The sequence below is a fragment of the Nannospalax galili genome, unplaced genomic scaffold, assembly GCF_000622305.1.
Source record: "Nannospalax galili isolate Female #2095 unplaced genomic scaffold, S.galili_v1.0 scaffold241, whole genome shotgun sequence".
Taxonomy (NCBI): domain Eukaryota; kingdom Metazoa; phylum Chordata; class Mammalia; order Rodentia; family Spalacidae; genus Nannospalax; species Nannospalax galili.
Genome location: NW_008345602.1, coordinates 36,322 through 61,731, shown reverse-complemented (window position 1 = coordinate 61,731; position 25,410 = coordinate 36,322). Strand labels below are relative to the sequence as shown.

The 25,410-nt window shown below is 36.6% G+C and overlaps 1 protein-coding gene across 3 annotated transcripts in view; it reads left to right on the top strand.

Moving 5' to 3' along the window:
* Positions 1 to 25,410, top strand: part of Jak2 (Janus kinase 2) — a 109,790-nt gene that overhangs the window by 70,599 nt on the left and 13,781 nt on the right. For all 3 annotated transcript variants that reach the window (XM_029567631.1, XM_029567632.1, XM_008841657.3), the window contains 10 exons: positions 464 to 598; positions 6,801 to 6,888; positions 7,817 to 7,944; positions 8,911 to 9,049; positions 11,583 to 11,734; positions 11,890 to 12,040; positions 12,816 to 12,952; positions 18,794 to 18,983; positions 19,503 to 19,627; positions 19,785 to 19,957. In XM_029567631.1, coding sequence (XP_029423491.1) covers positions 464 to 598; positions 6,801 to 6,888; positions 7,817 to 7,944; positions 8,911 to 9,049; positions 11,583 to 11,734; positions 11,890 to 12,040; positions 12,816 to 12,952; positions 18,794 to 18,983; positions 19,503 to 19,627; positions 19,785 to 19,957 — 1,418 coding nt within the window. The remainder of the gene's footprint in view (positions 1 to 463; positions 599 to 6,800; positions 6,889 to 7,816; positions 7,945 to 8,910; positions 9,050 to 11,582; positions 11,735 to 11,889; positions 12,041 to 12,815; positions 12,953 to 18,793; positions 18,984 to 19,502; positions 19,628 to 19,784; positions 19,958 to 25,410) is intronic.

Below are 25,410 nucleotides of genomic sequence, written 5' to 3'. Positions count from 1 at the left end.
AAAAGTCTCATCTGTAAACAAATTTAGGTAAACACTGACTTTTAAAAAGCTGCAGTAATTGGCTCCAGTAAGGGGCACTATAGGAGGGTGCTGGTGGGGACGGGAGTATAAAGATGATTAAGATTGATTGAGTTGTTCTGTGTGAAATACACAAAAATTCAATAAAAAGAAACTTTTTAAAAAACTGCAATAATTATAGCCATTGCAGATTTGAAAATGAGGTAGAGCCAAAATACACTCTATTCATTAATTCCTATAATTCATTAATTCATATAATTTATTTTTTTCTTTTTTAAAATTACTACTTAAGGAAGAACAGAGAATTAAAATGAAAGCTTAAATCTAGGATTAGTTTGTAAGGGAAATATTTACTTGGTTATTTTAAAAGTCTTTGTCGTTGAATGTGTTTTCTAATTTCTCTATTTTTATTCATTTTTCTCCTTAACTTTTTTTTCTCTTAAAGAATGAAAGCCTTGGCCAAGGTACTTTTACCAAAATTTTTAAAGGTATAAGAAGAGAAGTAGGAGATTATGGTCAGCTGCATGAAACAGAAGTTCTTTTGAAAGTTCTGGATAAAGCACATAGAAACTATTCAGAGGTGTGTATGCCTGCTGAACGCTTCATATACCTTATACTATGTAAAGATGCACATTCATAATCATAAAATTCATGTAGATGCCCTCAAAAGTATATAATTTTGGTGCTTTTTATTAGCATATATTATACATAATAATGAGTTTCATTATGAAATTTTCATGCATGTACAGAGTGTATTTTTTTATTTATGTAAGTTTTACTTAAGAATTTCCAACAGTGGGGCTGGAGGGTGGCTCAGTGGTTGAGAACACTGGCTGCTCTTGCAGAGGACCCAGGTTCAATTTCCAGCATCCACATGGTGGCTCACAACTGTCTGTAACTCCAGTTCTAGGGGATCCAACCCTCTTCTGACCTCTGTGGGCAGTGCAGGAAATGGGTTCACTTATATACATACAGGCAGTATACTCATACACATAAAATAAAAAAATAATAAATAAAATATTAAAAATTAATTTCCAACAGTAAGAAGTCTTATAAAAAAGCATCCAAGCACAGGACACAGAACAACAGCAAAATAATCACTTTTCCCAAGGGAGTCAATGAAAAACATGTTCAATGTCCAGTAATATCCAGTTCCCACTGCACTGTGGTCAGTGAATCAAACAGGAAGCCAAACTCACAGTCGCTGCCTGAAAGGGGCACCACTTACTACTCCTTTTCAAATTACTCTTTTTTTGTTCTTGATTCCAAATATTATAATTTATACATACAAGTGTTTGTTTACATATGTACATGTATACACTATAGGCTAGGATCCACATGTGAGGGAAAGCAATCCTTTATTTTCTGAGTTTGGGTGACCTCACATTCTAGATCCATCCATTTTACTGTAAATCCTGTGATTTTTCTTTTGAGTTGAATAATATTCCATTTTTTATATGTACTAGATTTTGGTTATCCACTTATTTGTTGGTGAACAACTAGATTGGTTCCATTTCCTTGCTGTAGTGAATAAAGCAGCAATAAATATAGGGTGCTAATATCTGTACAGTAAGGTATGGAGCTAGTCTGCTTTTAAGTCCAGGAGTAAGATAATTGGGTCATATAGTATCTCAATTTTTAATTTTTTGAGAAACTTCCAAGCTGATTTCCATAATGGCTATACTAATGTGTACTCTTACCAGAAGTGAATAAGGGGTCCTCTTCTCCAGCTGAACTACAACATTTGTTGTCAGATTTCTTCACAGTAGCCATTCTGACTGAAGAGAGGTGGCATCTCAAAGTAGTTTTAATTTGCATTTACCAGATGACTAGGAGTGTTGGCCAGTTTTTAAAATAGTTATTGGCCATTTGTATTTCTTTTTCTGAAAAATGTCTATTCAATTTCGTGGCCCATAATTTTATTTCCTTGTCATTTAATTTTTGTAGTTCTTTGTTTAATTGTCCCTTTGTTTGATGTTTAGCTGGTAAAGATTTTCTCCCATTCTGTGGACTGTGTGCTCTGCTGATAGTTTCCTTTGCTATGCAGAAACTTTTTAATTTCACATAGTCCCATCTGTTGATACTTAGTGCTAATTCCTATACTATCGATGTTCTGTTCCTAATGTTTTTGCCCACCCTGATGTCCTGAAGAGTAGTCCCTATATTTTCATCTAGGAGTTTCAGAGTTTCAGGTTTTAAATTAAGATCTTTGATGCGTTTTGAATTGATTTTTGTACAAGGTGAAAGTTGTGACTCTAATCTCATTCTTCTACAGGTGGAAATCCATTTTTACCAACATCATTTATTGAATAGACTTTTTTCTAATGTATGTTTTTGCCTCCTTTATGAAGAATGAGATGAGGACAGCTTTGTCACTTTATTCCCAGGTCCTCTATTCTGTTCCATTGGTCTACCTGTCTGGTTTTATTCTAGTACCATGCTGTCTTTATCACTATAGCTCTGTAGTATAGTCTGAGGTTGAGTATTGTGATACCTCTGGCTATGTTCCTACCCCTTAGGATTTCTTTGGCTATTTGTGGTCTTTTGTGGTACCATATGAATTCTTGGGTTTTTTTCTAGTTCTATGAAATATGACATTGGAATTTTGACAAGTATTGCATTAAATCTGTAGATTAATTTTGGTAGTATAGCCATTTTCACAGTATTGATTCTGCCAATCCAGAGTCATGGAAGTTCTTTACATCATCTAGTATTTTCTGATTTCCTTTTTCATTGTCTTAACTTTTTCATTGTAGAGGTCTTTGTCTTCTTTAGTTTGGTATATTCCTAGGTGCTTAATTTTTTATACTATTTTGAGTGGAATATTTTTCCTAGTTTCTTTCTCAGAGAGCATATTGTTGGTATATAAGAAACTTACTGGTTTGTTTTGTTTCTATATTGATTTTGTATCCTGCAGCTTTACTGTATTTGTTAGATCCAGGAGTTTTCTAGTCGATTCCATAGGGTCTTAGGTATAGACTGCTTTCATCTGTAAATGTACATGATATAGAATGTATTTTGAACACATTCACCCACTGCCCTCCAGTGCCCCCTTCCACTCCTGCAAATCCTCTTTCTCTTCCCAAATAACCCCCATTCTGTCATGTCTTTTTAGTGTGTGTGACCCATTAAGTTTCATTGGGGTTGCTTACATGAGCATGGATGAAGATTTGTTTACAGAAGCAAGGGCACCTTACCAGTCTACCACTAAGAACATGTGTCTTTGTTCCCCTTGAGCCATTAATTGCCATTAATTGTATAAATTCTCAAAATCTTCAGGGAGTGGTGGAGCCCCACAAGGCCCTCCCCCATCTATGACAGGGTGTTAAGGGGCCGAATCTTGTGAAGATTTGTGCAGGTAAACACAGCTGAACTAAGTTCAAGAGTGAAAAAACCATGTCATGCCCAGAAGTCAGTGCTCTAGACCACTTCCTCCTGCTCTTAAATTCTTCTGTCCCTTCTTCTGTAGTGTTCCCTGAGCCTTGGAGGCAGTGAGATAGTTGTTCACTTATGACTGAGCATTCTCAGTTCTTGACTAGTTATCAGTATCTGTGATCACTGCTGACCACTGCAAAAAGAAGCTTCTCTAACCAAAGCTGGCACCAACAGTAGTCTATGAGCATAAACATAGTTGTTTTCAGGACAGTTTGATGGGTACATTATGTTCATTTAGCAAAACAACATCAGTATCTTCCCCTTAGGCAAATGACCTCTCCACCCACAAACTTTTGACTGTGTTTACAGTACTAGACATAAATTCTTTCTGTGTAGCAGGTCTTAGATCCAATAAAAAAGCAGCTGCTTATCCTCATAACAGACTTATCACTTTGCACCATTGTTGGTGGTGTTGCACATAGGGTCCACAGTTGAGTAAGACTGTTGATGACAATTCTCCCCTAGTAACTGTCTCTACGATTGCTAGCCTGCAGAGAGGAAGCTTCCAGCTCAGTTCCAGCATGATTTCTGATATCCTGTGACTAAGGCATGTGACATCTTCAGCAACAGAGTCTTGCCGTCTAGTTCTGGTATGCAACCAGTAACAGAGGCAATTGGCTGTATTACTTTTAGGGCCTCATGGGCCTCACTGACTTAACCATGTGTGTAGAAAGGTAGCCCACTCCTTTGTCACAGGGATTATTAACAACAGCCTCTGGCTTCTGGGAACAGCTTTGTACACCCATGCATCATACCTCTGTTCAAACTCTTTGGGTTTTTAATTTAATTTACTATTAGATATTTTGTTATTTTTATTTTATGTGTATGAGTCTGCGTGTGTGTAAATGCACCTTTGTCATGCAATGCCCTCAGAGATCAGAAGAGGGTATAGATTCCCCTGGAACTGGATTTACAAATGGTTCATAACTGCCATGTGGGTGCTGAGAATTGAACCCAGGTCCTCTGCAAGAGCAAAACGTGTTCTTAACCACTGAGTTGTCTCTGCAGCCCTTTTTATTTTATTTTTTGACTAGCTTATTACTTTTCAGATTTCCTTATGTCTTTTCACACATTGTTAGTTATGATTGACCATTATCTCCCCTCCCCTACCTCCCTCTTCCCCGCCTCCTCCTCAGTTCTTAAATCTTTTCATCTTTCTCCTCCTGTTGTACCATATGGATATTGCCTCAACCCCTTAAAGAATCTTCTTTCATTCACACAGGCATTTTTCTAGTATCCTGGACTCTATACACACTCACTCCCAGGTAAATTCACATATACAAAAATTATAAGCTAGGACCTATATGTGAAAGAGAACATGAGATATTTGTCTTTTAAGCTTGAGTTAGTTACCTCACTAAATATTTCATTTTTCTTCAAATTTCATAATTTTGTTTTTCTTCATTGCTGAATAAAATTTTATTGTATATATCAGTCATAGAAGTCAGCTGATGGACATCTGATTCTACTTCCTTGCTGTTGTGAATAGAGCAGCAGTAAACATGGATGTACAAGTATCTCTGTGGTAGGACATAAAGTCATTTGAGTATCTGCCCCGGAGCAGTAGAGACAGATCATATAGAAGTTATACTTTTAGGGGTGTGTGTGTGTGTGTGTGTGTGTGTGTGTGTGTGTGTGTGTGTGTGTACCAGAGGTCAAAACAGGGTGTCTTAATCTTTTGCTCTCCACCTTTCTTGTGTTAAAATTTATTTATTCTTTCACAATTTTATACATGTATAGTGTACTTTGTTGGACTGGTGGTCAGGGCACCAGGCTCTATCCCTTGTTTTCCCCTGTGTGTAGAATATTATTTTGAAAATTTACTATCCAGGAGTAGACATACTATGAAAATAGAGCAGTAGTCAACTACAAAACAGCCTCCTGTAAGCACCAAGTGAAGGGTTAGTGCAGTGTATACCAACATAGTTATTGTGAGCATGAGTGGAAAAGAAGAAGAAAACAGTAAGACTAGTGGACAGTGTTAAGATGTAGAAGGAAAGAAGAGGAGAGAAACCTTAGGTGAAAAGAAAAGTAGAGAGGTGAAAAGTGGGAGAGGCATGAGGGAATCCTTGCGAAAGGTAGACTGAAAAAAGAGGTAACATATACTACCAAATAATGTACAACAGTCCCCTCTCTCAGGAGGTTGAGGTACAGATCCTGCAAACCAAGCCAGACTGGGTTCTTTGAGAGAAGAAAAAGTAAAAGAAGAGTAAAAAAGAAAGAAAAGCAATATAGAGGGAGAACATAGTAGGTACAGGTGGTGTTCAATAAAGTTGGGTGCAAGGAAGCAGGGTGAAGATACATGACAGGAAAACTCACTGGCCTGGTTGTTGGATTCCTCTGGACTCTCTGGCCTTCTTTCCCATGGCTCCTGGAATCCTTTCTCCCCAAATTACAATTTTTAAAAGTATATTTGTAACCTTTCAAAGGCTACATGGTAATGGGACTATAGAAAATTAGAATTTTAAAAATAATGATTTATTACTATACTAATTACTCTTACAGTTGTGTTGTTGATATTTTTAAATATTTGCACATAATGAGGTACCTACTTTTTGCCTTAGGTATTCAGAACTTTGGGGTTCCATGGAGATTCCTCCACAGTTACTTAAAAATAGGTTTGAAAATCACTATACTAAAACACACTGGGTAACACATGGATGCCTCTGGGAATCATCCAGATGTTAGTTGGCAGACTCCTAGCAGCAGTTCCCAGAGCTCTGTGCATAGCATGACATCACCAGACTTGACAAAACATGCATTTGTGATCCTTAAAATGCCTTAAAGGTTGCTAGTGGAAGATAGTGTGAAATGAACAAACTGAGGAGTTCTAATCCAGAACTCCATACTGTTAGTGATCATGATCCCTGAACAACCCACAACCAGAAGTTTCAGTTAGAGATTAGTAGAATTACATTCATGTTAATGCCATGCTGGTATCCTGATAAAGGTGTTGTATATTATCTGTGCAGTGTCATTCTGAATATTTAGGAACCATTATTCAAAGCTTACATCCTTTTACCTCAGTTCCATATCGCAGTATCTAGGGTGTGCCACTAGTTGTAGCTCTGTTCTGTTCTTGATATTACAGGTCTAAGCCTTCTGCCATGGTTACTTTCTCTCATTGTTTTCTCAACATTCCAGATTTAGGGGTTCCTCAGAATGAACCCAAACTAATATTAAGGTGGATGTTTCAAGTCCGTATAAAGGAACAAGTATTCTGTGCCTCTAGTCTTGCTGAGAGTAGAAGAAAAACCATTTCTCTAAGTCATTGTCCTTCTGAGTTATGCATACTTAAGAACAACACAGGACAATAATTCCTTTACGTTTCTTCCCCCCCCCCTTAGTCTTTCTTTGAAGCAGCAAGCATGATGAGTCAGCTTTCTCACAAGCATTTGGTTTTGAATTACGGAGTATGTGTCTGTGGAGAGGAGAGTAAGTAAAACCACTGACTTTCCTCTCTTACTGTCCTGTATCTCTCAGGGAATTCTTCAGTTTTAGGATCACTGTGGGTATCAGTATAAACCATGGGATTGAAAACTTGAAAGTGACCGGGCATGGTGGCGCACACCTTTAATCCCAGCACTTGGGAGGCAGAAGCAGGTGTATCTCTATGAGTTTAAGGCAAGCTTGGTCTACATAATGAGTTCCAAGCCAGCTAGGGCTACAGGGAGACCTTTCCTTTGAAAAAAAAAAAAAATCCCAGCACTCGGGAGACGGAGGCAGGCAGATCTCTGTGAGTTCATACGTAGATTGGTCTACATAGTGAGTTCCAGGCCACCTGAGGCTAATGGGGGAGACCCTAGCTCAAAAAGAACCCCCCCCCAAAAAAAGTTAAAATGTAGAAGACAGTAAACATGTCATTCTATAAGCCAAATGATGGAAACAATACAACTTTGTGTGCTCACCATAGCAGTACAGATTATGGGTGGTTCATGTAACACTGAAGCAACTAACCCTTTCAGTACAAATTTGTTTAGAATTATGAAAACAAAGCACATGATAGACTGAATTATTAATGGAACTGATCAAAGTAATTAAATACTGACACTAGATATATTCTACATATGTGCTGAAGTAATTATATACATTATATTGTATATATTAATGCTATTTATAATTATATATTAGATTTAAATTGCTAAGACTTCTCTTACTATTATAAACTAAAAACTAATAATATAATGATGTATATCCAATAAGTTTTCTTTAAATTAGTAAATTTTACTTAGTATAATATCTTTACCTAGAGTATCCACAAATAACATAAATATATTTGTGATAATTTAGATTGTACATAAATGTGTATACATTTTTCATTGTGTAATACTTGAGCTGTATTAATACTTACATTTTAATGCAGATATTCTGGTTCAAGAGTTTGTTAAATTTGGATCACTAGATACGTATCTGAAAAAAAATAAAAATTCCATAAACATATTATGGAAACTCGGAGTGGCTAAACAGTTGGCATGGGCAATGCATTTTCTAGTGAGTAATTACTATGTTGTTATTATTATTATTATTATTTTAACCAAAACTTACTGTTTATCTTATGAAGCAATGTAATTATTTTAATCTAACAACAAGAAATAAATCTTGGATACAGAGTCACTCAAAATGATACACATCAGGCGTTGAAAGGTGTTGTTTTAGGCATATGTAGAGGTAAAATCAGTTTTGAAGAAAGTGTCATTCTATCAATCTCCTTTTTATTTATTTTATTCTATGTATGTGAGTGGTTTTTCTGCATGCATGTGAATGCACTATGTGCGTGTAACACCCAAGGAGGCTAGAAGAAGACGTCATATGCCCTAGAACTAGAGTTATGGACAGTTAGCTGCCGTGTGGGTGCTGAGAACAAAACCCAGGTCCTCTGCAAGAGAAGCCACTGCTCTTAACTGCTGTGCCATCTCTCCAGCCCTTCCATCAATTTCCTAGAACTATTGTAGATATCTATATTTTATACCACTTGGGTTTAGAAAATTTACCCAGAATTTACCCAAAACATGTACATGTTGTGCTGCTGTAGATAGTAAAAAAAAATACCTTATGGTGTTTGGACAATTGGATACTATGTTCAGTGAGAAAGCAGTGGTGGCAGAGACATAGAATACCAAATACCCACCAGTTAATTATTAGACCCCTCAGAGTGTACCTGTATTGAACTGAAAATAATTTTTCCTAATGTCAGTTACCATCTAGAAATACATGCCATTTAGAATCTCACCTTTGGGGGCGGGGGAGTAACATGTGCTCACTTCATTATGGTATAGATTATTGCATCATTTAAAGAGTAAATCTAGGGACTAACTTTTATTGTCTCAAAGTATGTCTCCAAATTAATATTTACTATGCTATTTTATATCTCTAAATCTACTTTGTGGCCTTGATCTTATTAAATGCTCAAATATGTGTAGATTGATATTTTATTGTATGTGCATTTAACTTTAATAGGAAGAGAAATCCCTTATTCACGGAAATGTATGTGCCAAAAATATTCTACTTATCAGAGAAGAAGATAGGAAAACAGGAAATCCTCCTTTCATCAAACTTAGTGACCCTGGCATCAGCATTACAGTTTTACCAAAGGACAGTAAGTTCTATGGTGATTGTATTTAACTTTGCTAAGTTTTACTTGGGTGCTAACACTTGTAGCAATCTAAATTATGTTACAGTTAAATCTTGACTTTGCTCCACTTTTACTTTTGTATAAGCATGTCTGCATGGATTCAAAAATTATTTTTTAAGTAATTTCAATTCTTATTCATGTGTGGAACATAGGATTCTATTAATTTTTTAAATATGTGTTCATGTATGTACAGGTGTGTTTACACCTATGTATGAGGCCAGAGGACAACCTCAGATGTGATTCACTTTTCTATGTGTATGCATGTCTTCATGTGCATATAGGTCCACATGTATACATACACGTGTAGAGACCAGAGGAACAGCCTTGAGTGACATTTCTTAGCCTTTTGGGGTTTTTTGTTTGGTTTGGTTTGGTCTGAGGCAGGGTCTTCCAGTAGCCCCAGCTGTCTTGGAATTCCCTATGTAGACCAGGCTGACCTTGATCTCACAGACCTCCTGCCTCTGTCTCCCAAGTGCTGAGGTTAAAGGCATGTGCCACCATGTCTAGCCCCCACCTTGTCTTTTAAGACAAAGTTTCTCATGATCTAGAGCTCACCAAGTGTGCTGGGCTGGCCAGCTGGTCAGATCCCCAGGAATCTGTACCTGCATCCTCAGCACTGGGCTTACAAGTGTGCATGACCACACCTGACTTTTTATAATGTTGGTTCTGGTAATCAAACCCAGGTCTTTGTGCTGGCAAGGCAAATACTTTACCAACTGAGCTATCTACTCAACCCAATTTTATTTTTTTTTATGTAGAACTTTCTAATATCCTTTGAGTCACATTAAATTTAAATTTTTTCCTTTACTCTCACTACTAAATTATTTGAAAGATCTAGCTCAGGATCTTATTTAGCAAAATCTGATGTTTTAACATTTAAGAAAAGGGGCTGGAGAGATGTCTCATGGATTGAGTTTGTACTGTTCTTGAAGAAGACCCAAGTTTAATTCCCAGCACCCACATAGGGGAGGGGGCGCACAACAGCCTCTAACTCCAGTTCCAGGGGCTCTACCACCCTCTCTGGCCTCCATGGGCACTTGTACCAATGTGCACATGCTCACACACAGACATAAACATACACACAAAATAAAAAACAAATAAATAAATAGAAACCTTTTTAAAAACTTGAAAAAAACCACTTCTTATGTGTCTTTTATTAATAACACAGTATGCTAAAAGTAAAAATTGCAGTCTAATAAATGCTTTGTTCCAAATGATGTTATAATTATTACTATCTTGACTATTTTTTCTTGTTTTTTGGTTTTTTTATTAAATTTATTTATTTTGTGTATGTGCATGGGCATGTGTGCTATAGTGCACGTGTGGAAGTCAAAAGGTCACTGGTAAGGAGTTGGTTGTCTCTTTCTACCATGTGAGTCCTGGCATTGAACTCAGGTCCTCAGACTTGGCAACAAGCGCCTTTATGCATTAAGCCATTTTGCTAGCTGTGTCTTAGCTAATTTTCTAATTGACTGCTCTAAATTTAGAAAGTGGGGTTTTGTGCATTGATGTACAATATCCTGTTTGAACCAATGGTTCCCACCATGGTGGCTTACTCCACAGTGACGATAACAATAATAGGACAGTAGTATAGAACAGAAAATCCTGCAGGCCCTTAAATATGGTATTTGAGAAATTTTACCTTTTGAAATGAGAAGTAAAAATAAGGAAAAAATCTATATGATAAAGGAGAGAGGAACCCCAATGTCCTTCTTAATCTCTTTGTTATATATAAAAAATACCTGTATTGCTCTGTGAAAATGTACCCAAAAAATGGAACAGATTATCCTGTATTTTCTTACCTATTTCTCCGTGTCAAAATCTTAGAAGGTGGATTTATACTTCTTCCTTCCTAAATACTATCTTTGTGGTAGAGTCATGAACCACAGAAACTTCACTTGGGAAATTCCATTATCAGAACATTACCAAATATGTCAATTCCATACCTAGAATATGTTGGAGCAGTTTAATCATTTGTCTGCAATGATAATGCCTGTTGGACCTTTTTTAACTGCAAGTCACAGTGCCCACTGCTACTAATACCTACCAATGATGCAACATTACTTGTACTACTTACATATTGTAAATTTTTTCTTAAATATTGAGAGGCAGTTTTAGGACAGATGTTGGAAGTGTTTTATTTTTGTTTTGTTGTTTTTGTGGGAGAGAGACAGAACTAATGGGAGGGGCAGGAAAGAAGTTTAGTTGATTTAAAATTCATTACACAGGATACTAATTCTGACCATACTGTTAACAAACTGTGTAATTTTGGGCTAATTACTCCATCTTTGTGGATCTTAATATTGTTATGGTTAAAGCTGAGCTACTAAATTAGGTGATCACAAGGATCATTTCTAACTGTGTATGCAAACATGAGGCAGATTGGTCCCCTATAACTACAAAAAAGATGATTATTCAAATGAGGAAAACTATTTGCATATAAAATAATGGTTTTGTGGAGATTATTTAACTATACTTTGTTCCTATCATTTAAAAGTTCTTCAGGAGAGAATACCTTGGGTACCACCTGAATGTATTGAAAATCCCAAAAATCTAAATCTGGCAACAGACAAATGGAGTTTTGGTACCACTCTGTGGGAAATTTGCAGTGGAGGAGATAAGCCTCTAAGTGCTCTGGATTCTCAAAGAGTAAGTTCATACAGACTCTGAACTTAGAGTTGCTGTCTGTGAGCTTTCAAATTTCTTTTACATGATTTAATGTTTCTTAGCCAATCTAATTGTAAAAAGAAAGTTGATATAGCATTATAAAATTTATTCTTAGCATTTGATTTTTTTAATTATAGAAGCTACAGTTTTATGAAGATAAGCATCAGCTTCCTGCACCAAAGTGGACAGAATTAGCAAACCTTATAAATAATTGCATGGATTATGAACCAGATTTCAGGCCTTCTTTCAGAGCCATCATACGAGATCTTAACAGTTTGTTTACTCCGGGTAGGTATTGATGAAGTCATCTCATTGATGACTGTCTTTCTACCTTTGCTGTATTTTTTTTAACATTTTCTAATTTTGTAATTCAATCTAATAAATTCTTTGATGTCATAGGGCCCCTCTTAATTTCTTATATTCATATGACTCTGTGCTTTTTACACATTCTACTCTCCTTGATTGAATCGACTTTTATGTTTTAAGGGCTTTTTCCTCCAGGAATCTGATTTTACTTGTTTGTTTAATTGTTTGAACAGTAAAAATTAAACACAAAATTTATTGCATGTTTATTTCCAAGAGTATTAGAACAATCCTAGTTTAGTTTGCCAGTTAATGAAAAGCATGTTTACTTGGCTAATTGAGTTCTTAACAGCAATCCTTTTTGTTTTTCCTAGTTCTCATTTATTTTGTAATTGATTGATTTTTCCAAACATGAACTAGATTTATTTTTCTTTCTAACACTGAACTCCTTTCCAACACTGAACTAAATCAATGGGTCAATCAAAGGCAGTATTACTCCCAAGGGAATTCAGAATCTAACCTACTTTGTGAATACTAAAACTCCCTGTTTGGAAAATAATTTATCCTTTGCAGAATCTTTCTTGATAGCCTATCAGATTATGGGTAATAATTAAAGGCTCCCATTGACATAATCTAAATAATTTTGAGTTTCCCTGTGTGGTATTTCTATCTCATTTTGTTTATCAGCTTGAATTTTTATCAGTTGTACCCAGAGAATGTGTTTGCCAATTTAAGATAGTGTTATTCTTTATTTGTATAGATTATGAACTATTAACAGAAAATGACATGCTACCAAACATGAGAATAGGTGCCCTAGGATTTTCTGGTGCTTTTGAAGACAGAGACCCTACACAGTTTGAGGAGAGACATTTGAAATTTCTACAGCAACTCGGCAAGGTAAACTGTCATAAGTTTTTCAAGTAGAGTATTATATGTCATTTTATCTGAGACAAAAAAGACTGTTGACTATAGTCTCTAAAATCTAGTTTCCACAAAAATTCTAAGGGGGTATTTGTAGATTAAAAAAATGCTTAGTTGTCAGATATTAGAGGAATGTGTTAAGTAATAACTCTTTACTGAAGACTACTTCAGATCTTTTAACATGTAATATGCATTCAACATCTTCAAAGGGATAGAGGATAAATTAGTCAGTGTTCAAATTGATTTGACCGTGGGTCTCCTAATTTGGAAGGGGGAGTTTGTGGTTTATAGTAAGTTAGTAAAATAGAGAAGGGAACATTAAATGTTTTATCTGCCTTTCTGACTTTATTTGTCTTGGGGAAATAATCTCATTATTAGGGCATTGAATGCACCATGTTCATGAACAAGTCTCATTAAAAGGTCACATGACATGTATGGCCTTAATAATGTAAAGATGAGAAAAGACTCAGTGCTTGGCAGACTTAATCATAGTGGGAAGCTCCCTCTCCTTATGTTTGCTTATGTAGGATTCTTACCATATCTCATTATGAACTGAATTTTGGCATAGATATAATATTAAGGCCTCACTTAGGCTTTGAAACTAAATTAAATATTCCATTGAGCATTCCTAGCGCTAAACCTTAAAACATTGGCCTAACTATATTAATACTTTGCTGTTATTCTTTTTTTTTAATACTCTTAGGAACATTTGAAGGATAACCAATGAAAAAAAGAGTCCAGATAATAGGAATATTCATTATCTGTTGCTGTGTACAAATTACCCTAAAACAACAAAAAACAAATCTTTTATCCCCAGTTTCCTTGAGTTGAAATCTGGAAACTATTTACCTAGGTTGCTTTGGATCACAGTTCAGTCTAAAAGCTTGACTGGAAGATCTGCATCTAAGCTCGTTCATGTACTTTCAGGCTTATGTGGGCCTCTCCACTGGGCTGCCTCACAACATGGCAGCTTAGAGCAGACACCCAAGGCAGAAACCATAGGGTTTATAATGTAATCACATATGACACCTTACCATTCTTGCCATATTGATCATTTCTTGACAATATACAGTATATTCAGAATTTTTCAGATCATAGAAATCTTTTCAATGTCTCCTCTTTTATCTATTGACATCTCATAGAAAGTGTTCTTTGCAACAGTTTTGGAAATTATACTTTAGATGTGAAAGTAATTTTTTCGTTTTACAATGACAAAAATAAAAATAAAGGGAAGTGAAACACCTTGTCTCTAGTCACACAGCAAAATAGAAGCAGGTATGAGGTAAGTGCCATTGCCTCCTACTCCTTCTGGGCCCCTTCCACTATCCTACATGTGTAATTGATTTCGTGTGAGTGTGCTTCCATCACACCATCATTGTCTAAAAACTTTTTGTTTTTGCATATCATATATTAGGGCATTAAGACATAAGAAATGTCAATGCTTTTTAAAATTCTTTGCTTTCTCTATCCCAAACCTATATCTCTATTAAGTGACTTCACTCTGAAGTCTGTAATCCCTAAAATAACTTTAATTACAACATTTTAGACCCTGAAATCCTGCTTTCTATTTTAAAACTTTTTGTCTTTTAACTCTTCCCATCATAGGCCTATTTTTTTAGTTGAGTTTTTGCAGATTTCATACAATATATTTTGATCTTAGAGTCCGTGCCCCTATCTGCACCCTTCTTACTACCCCTGCCCAATTTTGTGTACTCTATTTTATAATACTTCCTCACTTCCCCATGTCTATCCTGGGATTTTGTTTGGCTTGAGCTTATGTGGGCCTTGTGCATGCTGTCATCGTTGTGAGTTCATATGAGTAACTGACCAGCTGTCTGGAAAACTGTTTCCTTGTCGTCATCCACCACCTCTGCCTTGTGAATTTGATACTTTCTTCTCAAAGCCTATTATCTAACTCCTAGATTCAGCTCTCTCCTGCCTTAGAGTGGTGTATCCCTGGAAGGCTGTTTAAACCCTGCTCTCATCATTAGACACAATGATATCGCCTTCCTTTCCCTCTGTTACCTGCTTCACTTTACCTTTCATTTCTAGAATAGAAACAGTTCAGTTCTGCATCTTTGTTTGTTTGTGCTTCCATCTCTCCAATTGCTATAAGAAAAAAAAATGAGTTCTCCAATTGCTATGAGAAGAAAAATGCTTGGGGTTGGGAAGATGGTTCAGTGGGTGGAGTGCTTGCTGCATGAGCATGAAGAGCCTGAGTTAAAATCCCAGCACTAATGTGAAAAATTAGGGTGATTATACATGCCTGTAATCCCAGAGCTGGGAGGCAGTGACAGGAAGATTCTGGGGGCTTGCTGGCCAGCCAGCCAGTCTAGCCAATCAGTAAGTTCCGGTTTCAGTAAAAGACCATGTTTCAGAAAATAACATGGAGAAAATTAGAGGAAGACACCCATCCCTGACCTCTGGTCTCCACATGTGCATACATTAGTGTGTGCACTTGCATCTACTACACAGAAAAATTTTAAAAATGTTTATTATCTCTAATCTCCATTGCAAACTAACTTCTAATACTGGGTAGGTATTAGGATCCCTTTTTGCCAATAATTCTTTTATTTTCTCTTACACTTTCTTGTTTGATCTCATTCTATTCCTCTTTGGTTTCCTATCCCCAATTCTTTCTCTTTGCTCTCAGCATTGTCCTACATAGTTTTCTGGTTGAAATTTTAGGTACTCTAAATTAAAACAATACACTTAATATTTACCACTCAATTTGACAAGTTATAGAAAAATCATAATGGCCACTGTTGACATAGATGTCATAAAATTGACACTTTCAGCTGGCCATGATGGTGTTTGCCTGTAACCCCAGAACTTAGGAGGTAGAGGCAGGAGGATCAGACATTCAAAGTCAGCCTCAGCTGCATAGCCCATTTGAGGCCAGCTTGAGCTACATGAAATCCTGCCTCAAAAAACAACAACAACAACAAAAAAAAAAAAGCCAGGCATGGTGGCACCTGGAGGCAGAGGCAGGCAGATCTCTGTCACTTCAAGGCCAGCCTGGTCTACATAGTTGCAGGCCAGCCGTAGCTACAGGAGACCCTATCTCAAACACACACACACACACACACACACACACAAAAAAAAAAAAAAAAAAAAAAAAAAAAAAAAAAAAAAAACAAACAAAAAAAACACTTTCTCATTTTTTTATTAGACTATAAATTGGTAACCCTTTCTAAAGAATTCTGATGCAGTCGGTATCAAGAACCTTTGAAATATCCATATCTTTTGAAAAGGAAATTCTTAAGATATCATTAATTGAGATGTACACCAATATTTATGAATATGATTGCAATGACATGAGTATATTCTTAGTATGTTGTTTCCAGTTCAAGCAGTTAGTGCATTCGTGTGACAATATATAAGAATTAAAAATCAGGGCTGGAGAGACAGCTCAGCAGTTAAGAGTGCTTGCTGCTGTTGCAGAGGACTAGAATTTGGTTCCTAGTACCCATTTCAGGTAGCTTACAGCTGCCTCCAACTCCATGAGATCCAGTGCCCTCTTTTGGCCTCTGTGGGTACCTGCACACGTGTGCATACTTAGACACATGAATAAAAATTAAGTCTTCTAAAAAATAATATTTAAAAAAGCATCTGGCCAGCTGGTGAGATGGCTTAGCATATGGTGCTTGCCACCAAGCCTGATGACCTGGGTTCAGTCCTCAGAACTCCCGTGGTGGAAGGAAAGAACTGATTCTTAGAAGTTGTCCTCTGACCTCCACAAGCACACTAGCATAAATGCATCTCCCCCCATACACAAGAAGACTCAGGTTCGTATCCCAGCACCCACATGGCAGCTAACAACCATCTGTAACTCCAATTCCAGGGGCTCTGATGCCCTCTTCTGTCCTCTGTGGGCATTGTATGATATGGGTGCACTTACATACATGCAGGCAATACACTCATACACGTAAAAATAAATCAAAAAATTAAAAAAAAATTTTAAAGTTATATTTTCAAAGACTGTGACAGTGGAAAATGGAGAAATGGCTCAACAATTAGGAACACATACTTCTCTTACAGAGGACCAGATTTTGGTTTCCAGCACCCACACTGGGTGGCTCACAACCACCTGTAACTCCAGCTCCATGGGTATCTGATGTCTCTGGCCTCTGCTGCACCTGGTCTCACAGGCACACATAATTAAAAATAAATCTTTAAATTATTGGAAAAGAATAAAACTCTGAATTCCCACTTTTGTTTTTTAAGGTATGCTTTGGAATAATAGCTGAAACAGCAATATAAGATGACATTTTGTTGAGAAGAAGGCAGAGCTTTGGTGTTCAGAGAGGGAATTGCATTGCTTATGGTCACAGTAAGCAGTGGACCAAGATTCTGGCTCTAGTATGTCTGACTCAAGAGTCCCAGTTTTGAGCTGACTCAATAAAGTGAGAGGACAAGAGTTCAGTCCCCAGAACCCTTGTCAAAATCCTGAGTGTAGCCAGATGTGGTGGCACATGCCTTTAATCCCAGAGGCAAGCTCAGATCTCTATGATATTGAGACCAGTTTGGTCTACATAATGAGTTCCAGGCCAGCTGTGGCCACAGGGAAACCCTGTCTCAAAAATAGAGAGAAAAAAAACAACCAAACAAACAAACATAGGAATATTCCCCATAGACCTTCTTAAGTAAAGTAGAATATTAGTTTGTATGGTATTTTTTTTTTCTTTTTTGGTCTTTTTGAGACAGGGTCTCCCTGTAGCCCCAGCTGTCCTGGAACTCACTATGTAGACCAGGCTGGCCTTGAACTCAGAGAGCCGCCTGCCTCTGCCTCCCGAGTGCTGGGATTAAAGGCGTGCGCCACCATGCCCAGCTAGTGTGTATTTTTCTATATAACAAGATACCATAGTCTGGCTGGCTTACATAATATTTATTTTCATAGTTTTGGGCACTGAAAAGTCTAGGATCGGTGTTCTAGCAGGGTTTGCTTTCTAGTGAAGACCTTTTCATGGTTTCAGATGACTTCCTTTTGAAGAGAAAGTTCTGGTGTTTATTGTTCTTATAAGGGTATCAGCCATATTGCATTAGAGTGCCACCCTTAGGACCCTTGAATCTTTGTCACTGTATAGGGGGTACTGTTCATATACAGTCACATTAGAGATTAGGGCTTCATTGAATATATTTCAGGGGCACACATAGTCAGTTCATAGCATCCTTTATTTACTGAATGTCAAAGGATGCATTGTGATAGAGTGACATTCTTCTTGGAAGTTAGTTATAGGAATTCAGGAATCTTATAGCATGTCTTAGTCTTTCTTAATAATTGATTTTCATCATTTGTTTAAAGATTTTTTTTAACTCTTTTTGGTGTTTGAGATAGATTCGCCCTGTGGCTCCAGATGGCCTAGAACTTGCTATGTAGAGCAAGCTGGCCTGGATCTCATAGAGATCTACCTGCCTCTGCCTCCTGAGTACTGGGATTAAAGGAGTGCACCAACCCGCCCAACTTAATCTTGGTTTTGTTTTTTCTTTTCCAGAGCTGAGGACCGAACCCAGGGCCTTGTGCTTGCTAAGCAAGTGGTCTACCACTGCAATAAACCCCCAACCCCTAAAATAATGTTTTTAAAGTATACTATGTACTTCAGTCTGTAATTCCTTTTAAAGAAGTTTTGAAAAATATATAGGTATACTACCTAGCTGTTTAAATATTTCCTTTTCTGTTCTGATCTGAAAGTTGCCTAGGATAGACTTAGAATGTTGTCTCCTAATTCTCACTATCAGTATTTCTCATAGAATTAGAATTTACTAGTAATTTTCTTTGAAAACCTTTTGACTTCCATCCTAATGTAACATGTTTAGGGTAACTTTGGGAGTGTGGAGATGTGCCGCTATGACCCCCTACAAGACAACACTGGAGAGGTGGTGGCTGTTAAAAAGCTACAGCACAGCACGGAAGAGCACCTCAGGGATTTTGAAAGGGAAATTGAAATCCTGAAATCCTTGCAGCATGACAACATTGTAAAGTACAAGGGAGTATGCTACAGTGCTGGTAAGTTGCCTGTTGAAACCTATTTTAATTTCAAGGTATGTCTTTGACATCCTGAGTAGTTGAAATATACAATGCCCAAGATTAGCCAGTGCCCAGAGACATGCATTCTTTGCCTGGAGAGTGTGCGAGGAGTTTGTGGGCTATAACTACATGAAGATTTTGGCAGGTTGATTAATCATTTTCCTCACCTCTTCCTTAAGCTTAACAAAAGTGTTATTTTTAAACAAATTATTTTCTTGTACAGTCTGTCAAAAATTTTCTATTAGATACTTTTGTTATAAATGAGAGAAAAAGTTTTATTATCAGATTATTTGAACTTGAATAGAGAGTTAATGACTAAAGCATCTTTTTAAAAACTTTTGGATTGAAAAGCCTGTGTTCCTAACTACAGTATCACCTTTACTTTGTAATAGGGTTTTATCACCTTAGACCCAGATTTTGCTTATACTTAAATCTCCTAGTATTTAACCAGTAAAATAGAGCAAAGTAAAACATTATGTTCCATTCATATGTTAAAAGGTCGGCGTAACCTAAGATTAATTATGGAATATTTGCCATATGGAAGTTTACGGGACTATCTCCAAAAACATAAAGAACGGATCGATCACAAAAAACTTCTGCAGTACACATCTCAGATATGCAAGGTACCAATTATCCTAGCTATTTGTTGTGGAAGAAGTAAGCATGGTAAAATAATTTAAAGTTACAGACTTTTCTGTAGCTAATAAAGGGAATTCATAGGAACACAGCCACATGTTATGTTTATACAGCTAACTGAAAGAAATGCTATTTTATCCATAGGGTATGGAGTATCTTGGTACAAAAAGGTATATCCACAGAGACCTAGCAACAAGAAATATATTGGTGGAAAATGAGAACCGAGTTAAAATTGGAGATTTTGGATTAACCAAAGTCTTGCCACAAGACAAAGAATACTACAAAGTAAAAGAACCAGGTGAAAGCCCCATATTCTGGTGAGTACAATGTTTTTCAATATAATAAAGTAAAATTTTAGAGTTGAAAGGCTTCAAACTTAATTTTTACTCTTATTTAATATATAATATTTAATAATGTTCAATATTAGTCTTGCTTATAATAAATCATTATCATATGCTTTATACTGGATCAAATAGATTTATGGCTTATCTCATGTCACCTTTTAACAACTCATGAAGAATATATGTTAATAATGATTACAGATCAAGCATTCTTAACTGAATACCCCAAATTCAAGAAGCACTGTAGTATATGAAACACTTTGAGTACTTGAGTAACACTTAAGAGAGTTCCAGATTTGGGGTTTTCAGAATAGGGATACCTTATTGGTAGACTGTATGAATGTTGCAAATATGAAAAGCTCCAAAATCTGTAGCACTTTTAGTCTCAAGCATTTCCATCAAGGTTTATTCTACCTATATCTCTATTTTAAGCATAAAGGAACTGAATTGTAGATATAAGTTGAGTACCCCACCCAAGCTCACATGACTGATAAATGATAGAACTTGGATTGACCATCAGTTCGATCCTAGCTTTTAGGCTTTGGGGCTGTAGAGATGACTCAGCAATTAAGAGCACTGGATGCTATTGCAGAAGACCCAAGTTCAGTTCCCAGCACCCACATGGCAGCTTAACAACTATCCTGACTCAAGTTCCAAGGGATCTGACACCCTTCAGATCTCCATGGGTATTGAATGACATGGGTGCACTTGTATACAAGTGGGCAATACACTCATACACATTAAAAAAAAAAGATAAAATATAGTAATAATAAAAAGAACTGTTTTAAAAATGAATCTGGAAACTACTTTGGGCTAAAAGGCTAAAAATAAGGAACAAGACTAAGTACACACACACACACACACACACACACACACACACATATCTTACTATGTACCTTTATATCTTTACATGCTGTTTTTAAATTGGAGCTCTAAATACATTTTCGTGTCTGGAAATGGAACTCTCTTATCCGCCCCTCTTATATGAATATGAGTTCCTAGCCAAATGTGGTTGTGCAGGCTTTAATCCCAGTACTTAAGAGGCAGAGGAAGGTGGATCTCTGTGAGATAAAGGCCAGTCTGATCTACATAGTGAGTTCCAAGCCAGCTGTGGCTGCAGGGAAACCCTGTCTAAAATAACAAAAAAAAAAAAGTGCATTCTTTTGAATATTCATGTGTGTTCATTTCCCTATATGTCTTAAAGAAAATGCTTGTCCATGTCCCATTAGAAAAATACAAAAGCTTCACTGTGACTTTAAAAGGGGTTGAGTGGAGTCTCCAGCTTGCTGGGGAGAATTGATGGGTGAAGGTCTTGGGTTTTCCTGCTATGGCTTATCTTCTCAGTTATTCATACTTCTTTCCCCTTGAACAAAGTTTCCATAGTTTACACTTGATATTTCTCCATGAGTTTATTATTATTTTTCTTTTTAAATAAGTTGTTTTTCATTGTATTTTGCCAGTCTTTGTGAAAGGCAATTGATTTTCGTGTGTTTTACCTCTGTCTGGTAACTTTTTTGAATTTTCCTTTTTTAAATTTTTTATTGAATTTTTGTGTATTTCACTGTATTGAATTTTCATAGTAGGTTTAATCATGGTTAACCAAGTTCATTGCCTTGGATTTTATCAGTAAACTATCATATCACCTATAGAGATTGGCAGCTATACTGCTTCTGTTTCAATGTTTTTAATTTTAATTTTTTATTTAGTACATTGATTCTGAGTTCCTTTAAAAGACAGTTGGTAACAGGCATTTGTTACAGAAAAATTTTTTGTGACTCATCTCTAAGTTAACTTTTTCATGTTATCAAAAGATACTTTATGAAAAAAAGTTGAAGGCTACTGAAATGATTATTTATATATATGTATAAAATAATTTATTGAGAATTTCATACAGGCATATAAACATATAAGGTGTTTTGATCAAATCCATGCCCACTCCCTCCCCTCCAACTCCTCCCACATCACCCCATCACTTTTTTCTGATAACTTCATGTACTCTTTCTTCTTTTTGCTACTCTAACATTCCCCTCTCTGAAAAGGTAACCCTAAAATCTTTAGATAAGAGCTCCGAAATACTTTCGACAATTTTGGCCTTTGGAATGGAGTATGTTGCCAAGAGGCCCAAGGACATTGTGACTTTTAGCTAAGAAACTGGCTACTTTTCTTTGGGGTCTTTTTTTTTAAATAACCACATGATTAGAAGAAGCACTTCATTACAGCTTTAACATATTCAATAACAATTTCCAGAGCAGGGATACATCTCTTTCAAAAGTGGCTGTAAATTTTTAAGTTCACAGTTTAATTAATACAGTTATACCATATTGAACTCAGTATTAACTTGTAAGACATAGAATTGAATGAATTTTTAATCTTTAAAAAAGATCTCCATTTCATTTTAAAATAATGCTGTTTCCTACAGAAAGTCTCATTTTTAATGCTACTAACGCTTAGATGTTTGCACATGTGTCTCTAATCTCTGTGTATCTGATTATTACTAGTCACATTCGGTTACACAAACAAGGATCTCTAGATAGGCTGAATAGATTCAGTGGATGGACAAGCACTCGGGAATGGCTGGGGGTGCTGACAACACAGTGGTCAGTAACAGGGATGACAGAGTATATGGGCTCCAGTGGGGGGGGTATGGGAGGGTGCCATTTGAGAAGTGGATATATAGATGAATAAGATTGTTTGGGATGTTCTATATGATATATACACAAAAAAATCAACAAATAAAAAAATGACATATTTGAGGAGGAAGCATAAAAATTTACTTCATGTTAATTAGTAGAGGTGTTAAGTATTACCATTGAAATCTTTGGGGTCTTTTTACACTAACTGCCTAGCAAATTCCTACCTCCTATTCTTAGCATACCATCCTCTGAAGAGGTTACCGAACTTGCAGATAGGGAATTGGGATGCAGACTGTTCTGGCTTCTTCCATGCTGAAAAGGGACGCAGGGTGAGTCAACTTGGGTACCCCTTCAGTGGGTCTATCTAAAAGACTCCCAAATTGCATAACTCTTATCTGTAAGGGGAAAAAAAAGTCCTTGACTGGTGAATAGGAGATGTAAAGGAGAAGTAAAGGCAAGAGTAATTGGCATTACAAGTTCTAGTCAGGGAACTAGAAAAAAGGTCAGAACAGGACCAATTTCAAATGTTCATGTGAGAGTCCATTGGAATTTCTTGACAAGGGCTTCCAACAGCATTCCTCTATTGGGTTCCTCCTCATTTTTCTTTTGTCTTCCGAGGCTAAACTCAAGAGTGATGGATTCGGGATTTGCTTTCAGGCATTTTGATAGCTGTTGGAATGGTTAGAATCAGTGTTAGTTCCCTCTCAAAGGGTTCTAGATAGGGAGAGAAAACAAATTTGGCCATTGTTTTAGAATAGTAGCAGGTTGTCTCCCTTAGCTATAGGTGAGCACTACGGTATTGGAGACCAAGATTTAAAATCTTATATCTGAGCAGCACTTTCTGATTCAGAATAAAATCATCAATGAGAAATAATTGTCTAAATAACTTTTTATATGGACTTAAGCCTAATGTCGGAGAAGCATAATCCCTTGAACTCTTAAAGAAATATACTGATCACTTTACACTTTGGTTATACTTTCTTTTTGGTTGTTTAAGACTATACAGTTGGCCCGAATAAATCAATTTATATTTACACTTAAGGTCATTTCAGAATCTGTTCCTCAGGGTTCACATGGGCTTGGGAGGAGCCCCTGGCTCCTTTCTTTTACCACTTCCATCTATGTAGAAGATAAGTCAAAGGTCCTGCTCAACCATGTCTGGCTTCACTTGGAAGCATGGGACTGGACACTGGTTCAAGTCCATCTGGTGGGGTCTTCATGGCCTCCCTGAACAAGAGAACAACAGGTGTCTCACCACAGTTACAGGACATTTTGAGAGATGTTCCATAGTCCCCTGGAACTTAGTCGACCTTGGAGGGCAAGGGGAAAAATTGTCCTTCAAGTCCCTCTGACCACATTAGTATAGGCCTCAAAGTATGGCTGTTAAACATCCAATATGGTTAGTTCCACCAGTCTGGTACTTTTAATTACCATGTGCTATGTAGATAAATCTTGGGTAAAAAATGAAATGTTCTCAGATAAACCTTAACTAGACATATATTTTGTTCCTTAAACTAGTTGACTAAACTAGTTTATTGTTTTTGTCTCACTCTTTATATATAATAACAGACCAACACAGACCTTCATCACTTGCTTAGGCTTTCTCAATTTTTCTATTTTGGAAAATATCTCCATTCCCATATCCTTTTAACATGTTTTACATTCTCGTTTTCTTTTTTAATAATTATGAGACATAATAACATTAACAAATTTTCCATCTGTTGTAAGAATTCTTTTCCTGGGGATACTGAGCAATGATTATTCCCTTTTAAGGTTCTAGTGTCAAACCAATGTTTAAATTAAAGTTTTCCTGGGGAGCCAATGAATTTACTGAGGTTACTTACAAAGATGACTGAGGGGTTGCTGAAGTGTATGAAAAACCTGAGGGTATACACACTGGAAAGCCTTTACCCAGCACGGGTCAAGCCTTCTCTTATTAGCTTTCCCCACATTTTATACTTTAGCCCTCCCCAAATCCAGGAGACCATGTGCGATTAGGGCCAGATTACACACAGTTGGCTGGGAAGAGTGGCTGGATGCTCCGGTGAGGGTGCAGTGACCCTGCTTGCCTCTCCTTTAATGAAGGAGCACGACTGACATCAAGCCCAATTGTGACAGTGTTTAACAGTCAGGCACTGCTGCAGTCATGATGATGGTAGTTACTTCTTGCAGAAGAGACTGCTGTACAGTATCATCTTGTTAAAGGGACATGGAATTTAAAAGGATTTGGTGCTAGGAGCCACAAATAAGGGAGAGCGTATGTTTTTATTTTCTGAGTCTGTGTTACTTCACTTAGTATAACAGTTTCTAGATCCATCCATTTACCTGCAAATTTCATTATTTCATCTTTCTTTACTGCTGAGTAAAACACCATTGTGTAAATGTGCCACATTTTCATTAATCACTCATCAGTTGAGGGGCACTTAGTTTGCTTCCATCTCTTAGCTATTGTGAAAAGAGCACCAACAAATAATGGTTGTACAAGTGTGTCTACAATAGGATGAGTCCTTTGGGTATATGCCAAGGAGTGGTATACCAGGTCATATGGCAGGTTCATTGTTAGGTTGTTTTTTGTTTTTTTTTTTAAGTTTGATTTTGTTGCTTTTTTTAAAAGCGTTTTTTAAAATTTTTAAATAACTACATGATTAGAAGAAGCATTTCATTACAGTTTTAACATATTCAGTAATACACTCCAGAGCAAGAATACACCTCTTTCACAAGTGGCTATAAGTTTCTAGGTTCACAGTTGAATTAATACAGTTATACAATATTGAACTCAGTATAAGCCCTGCAAAT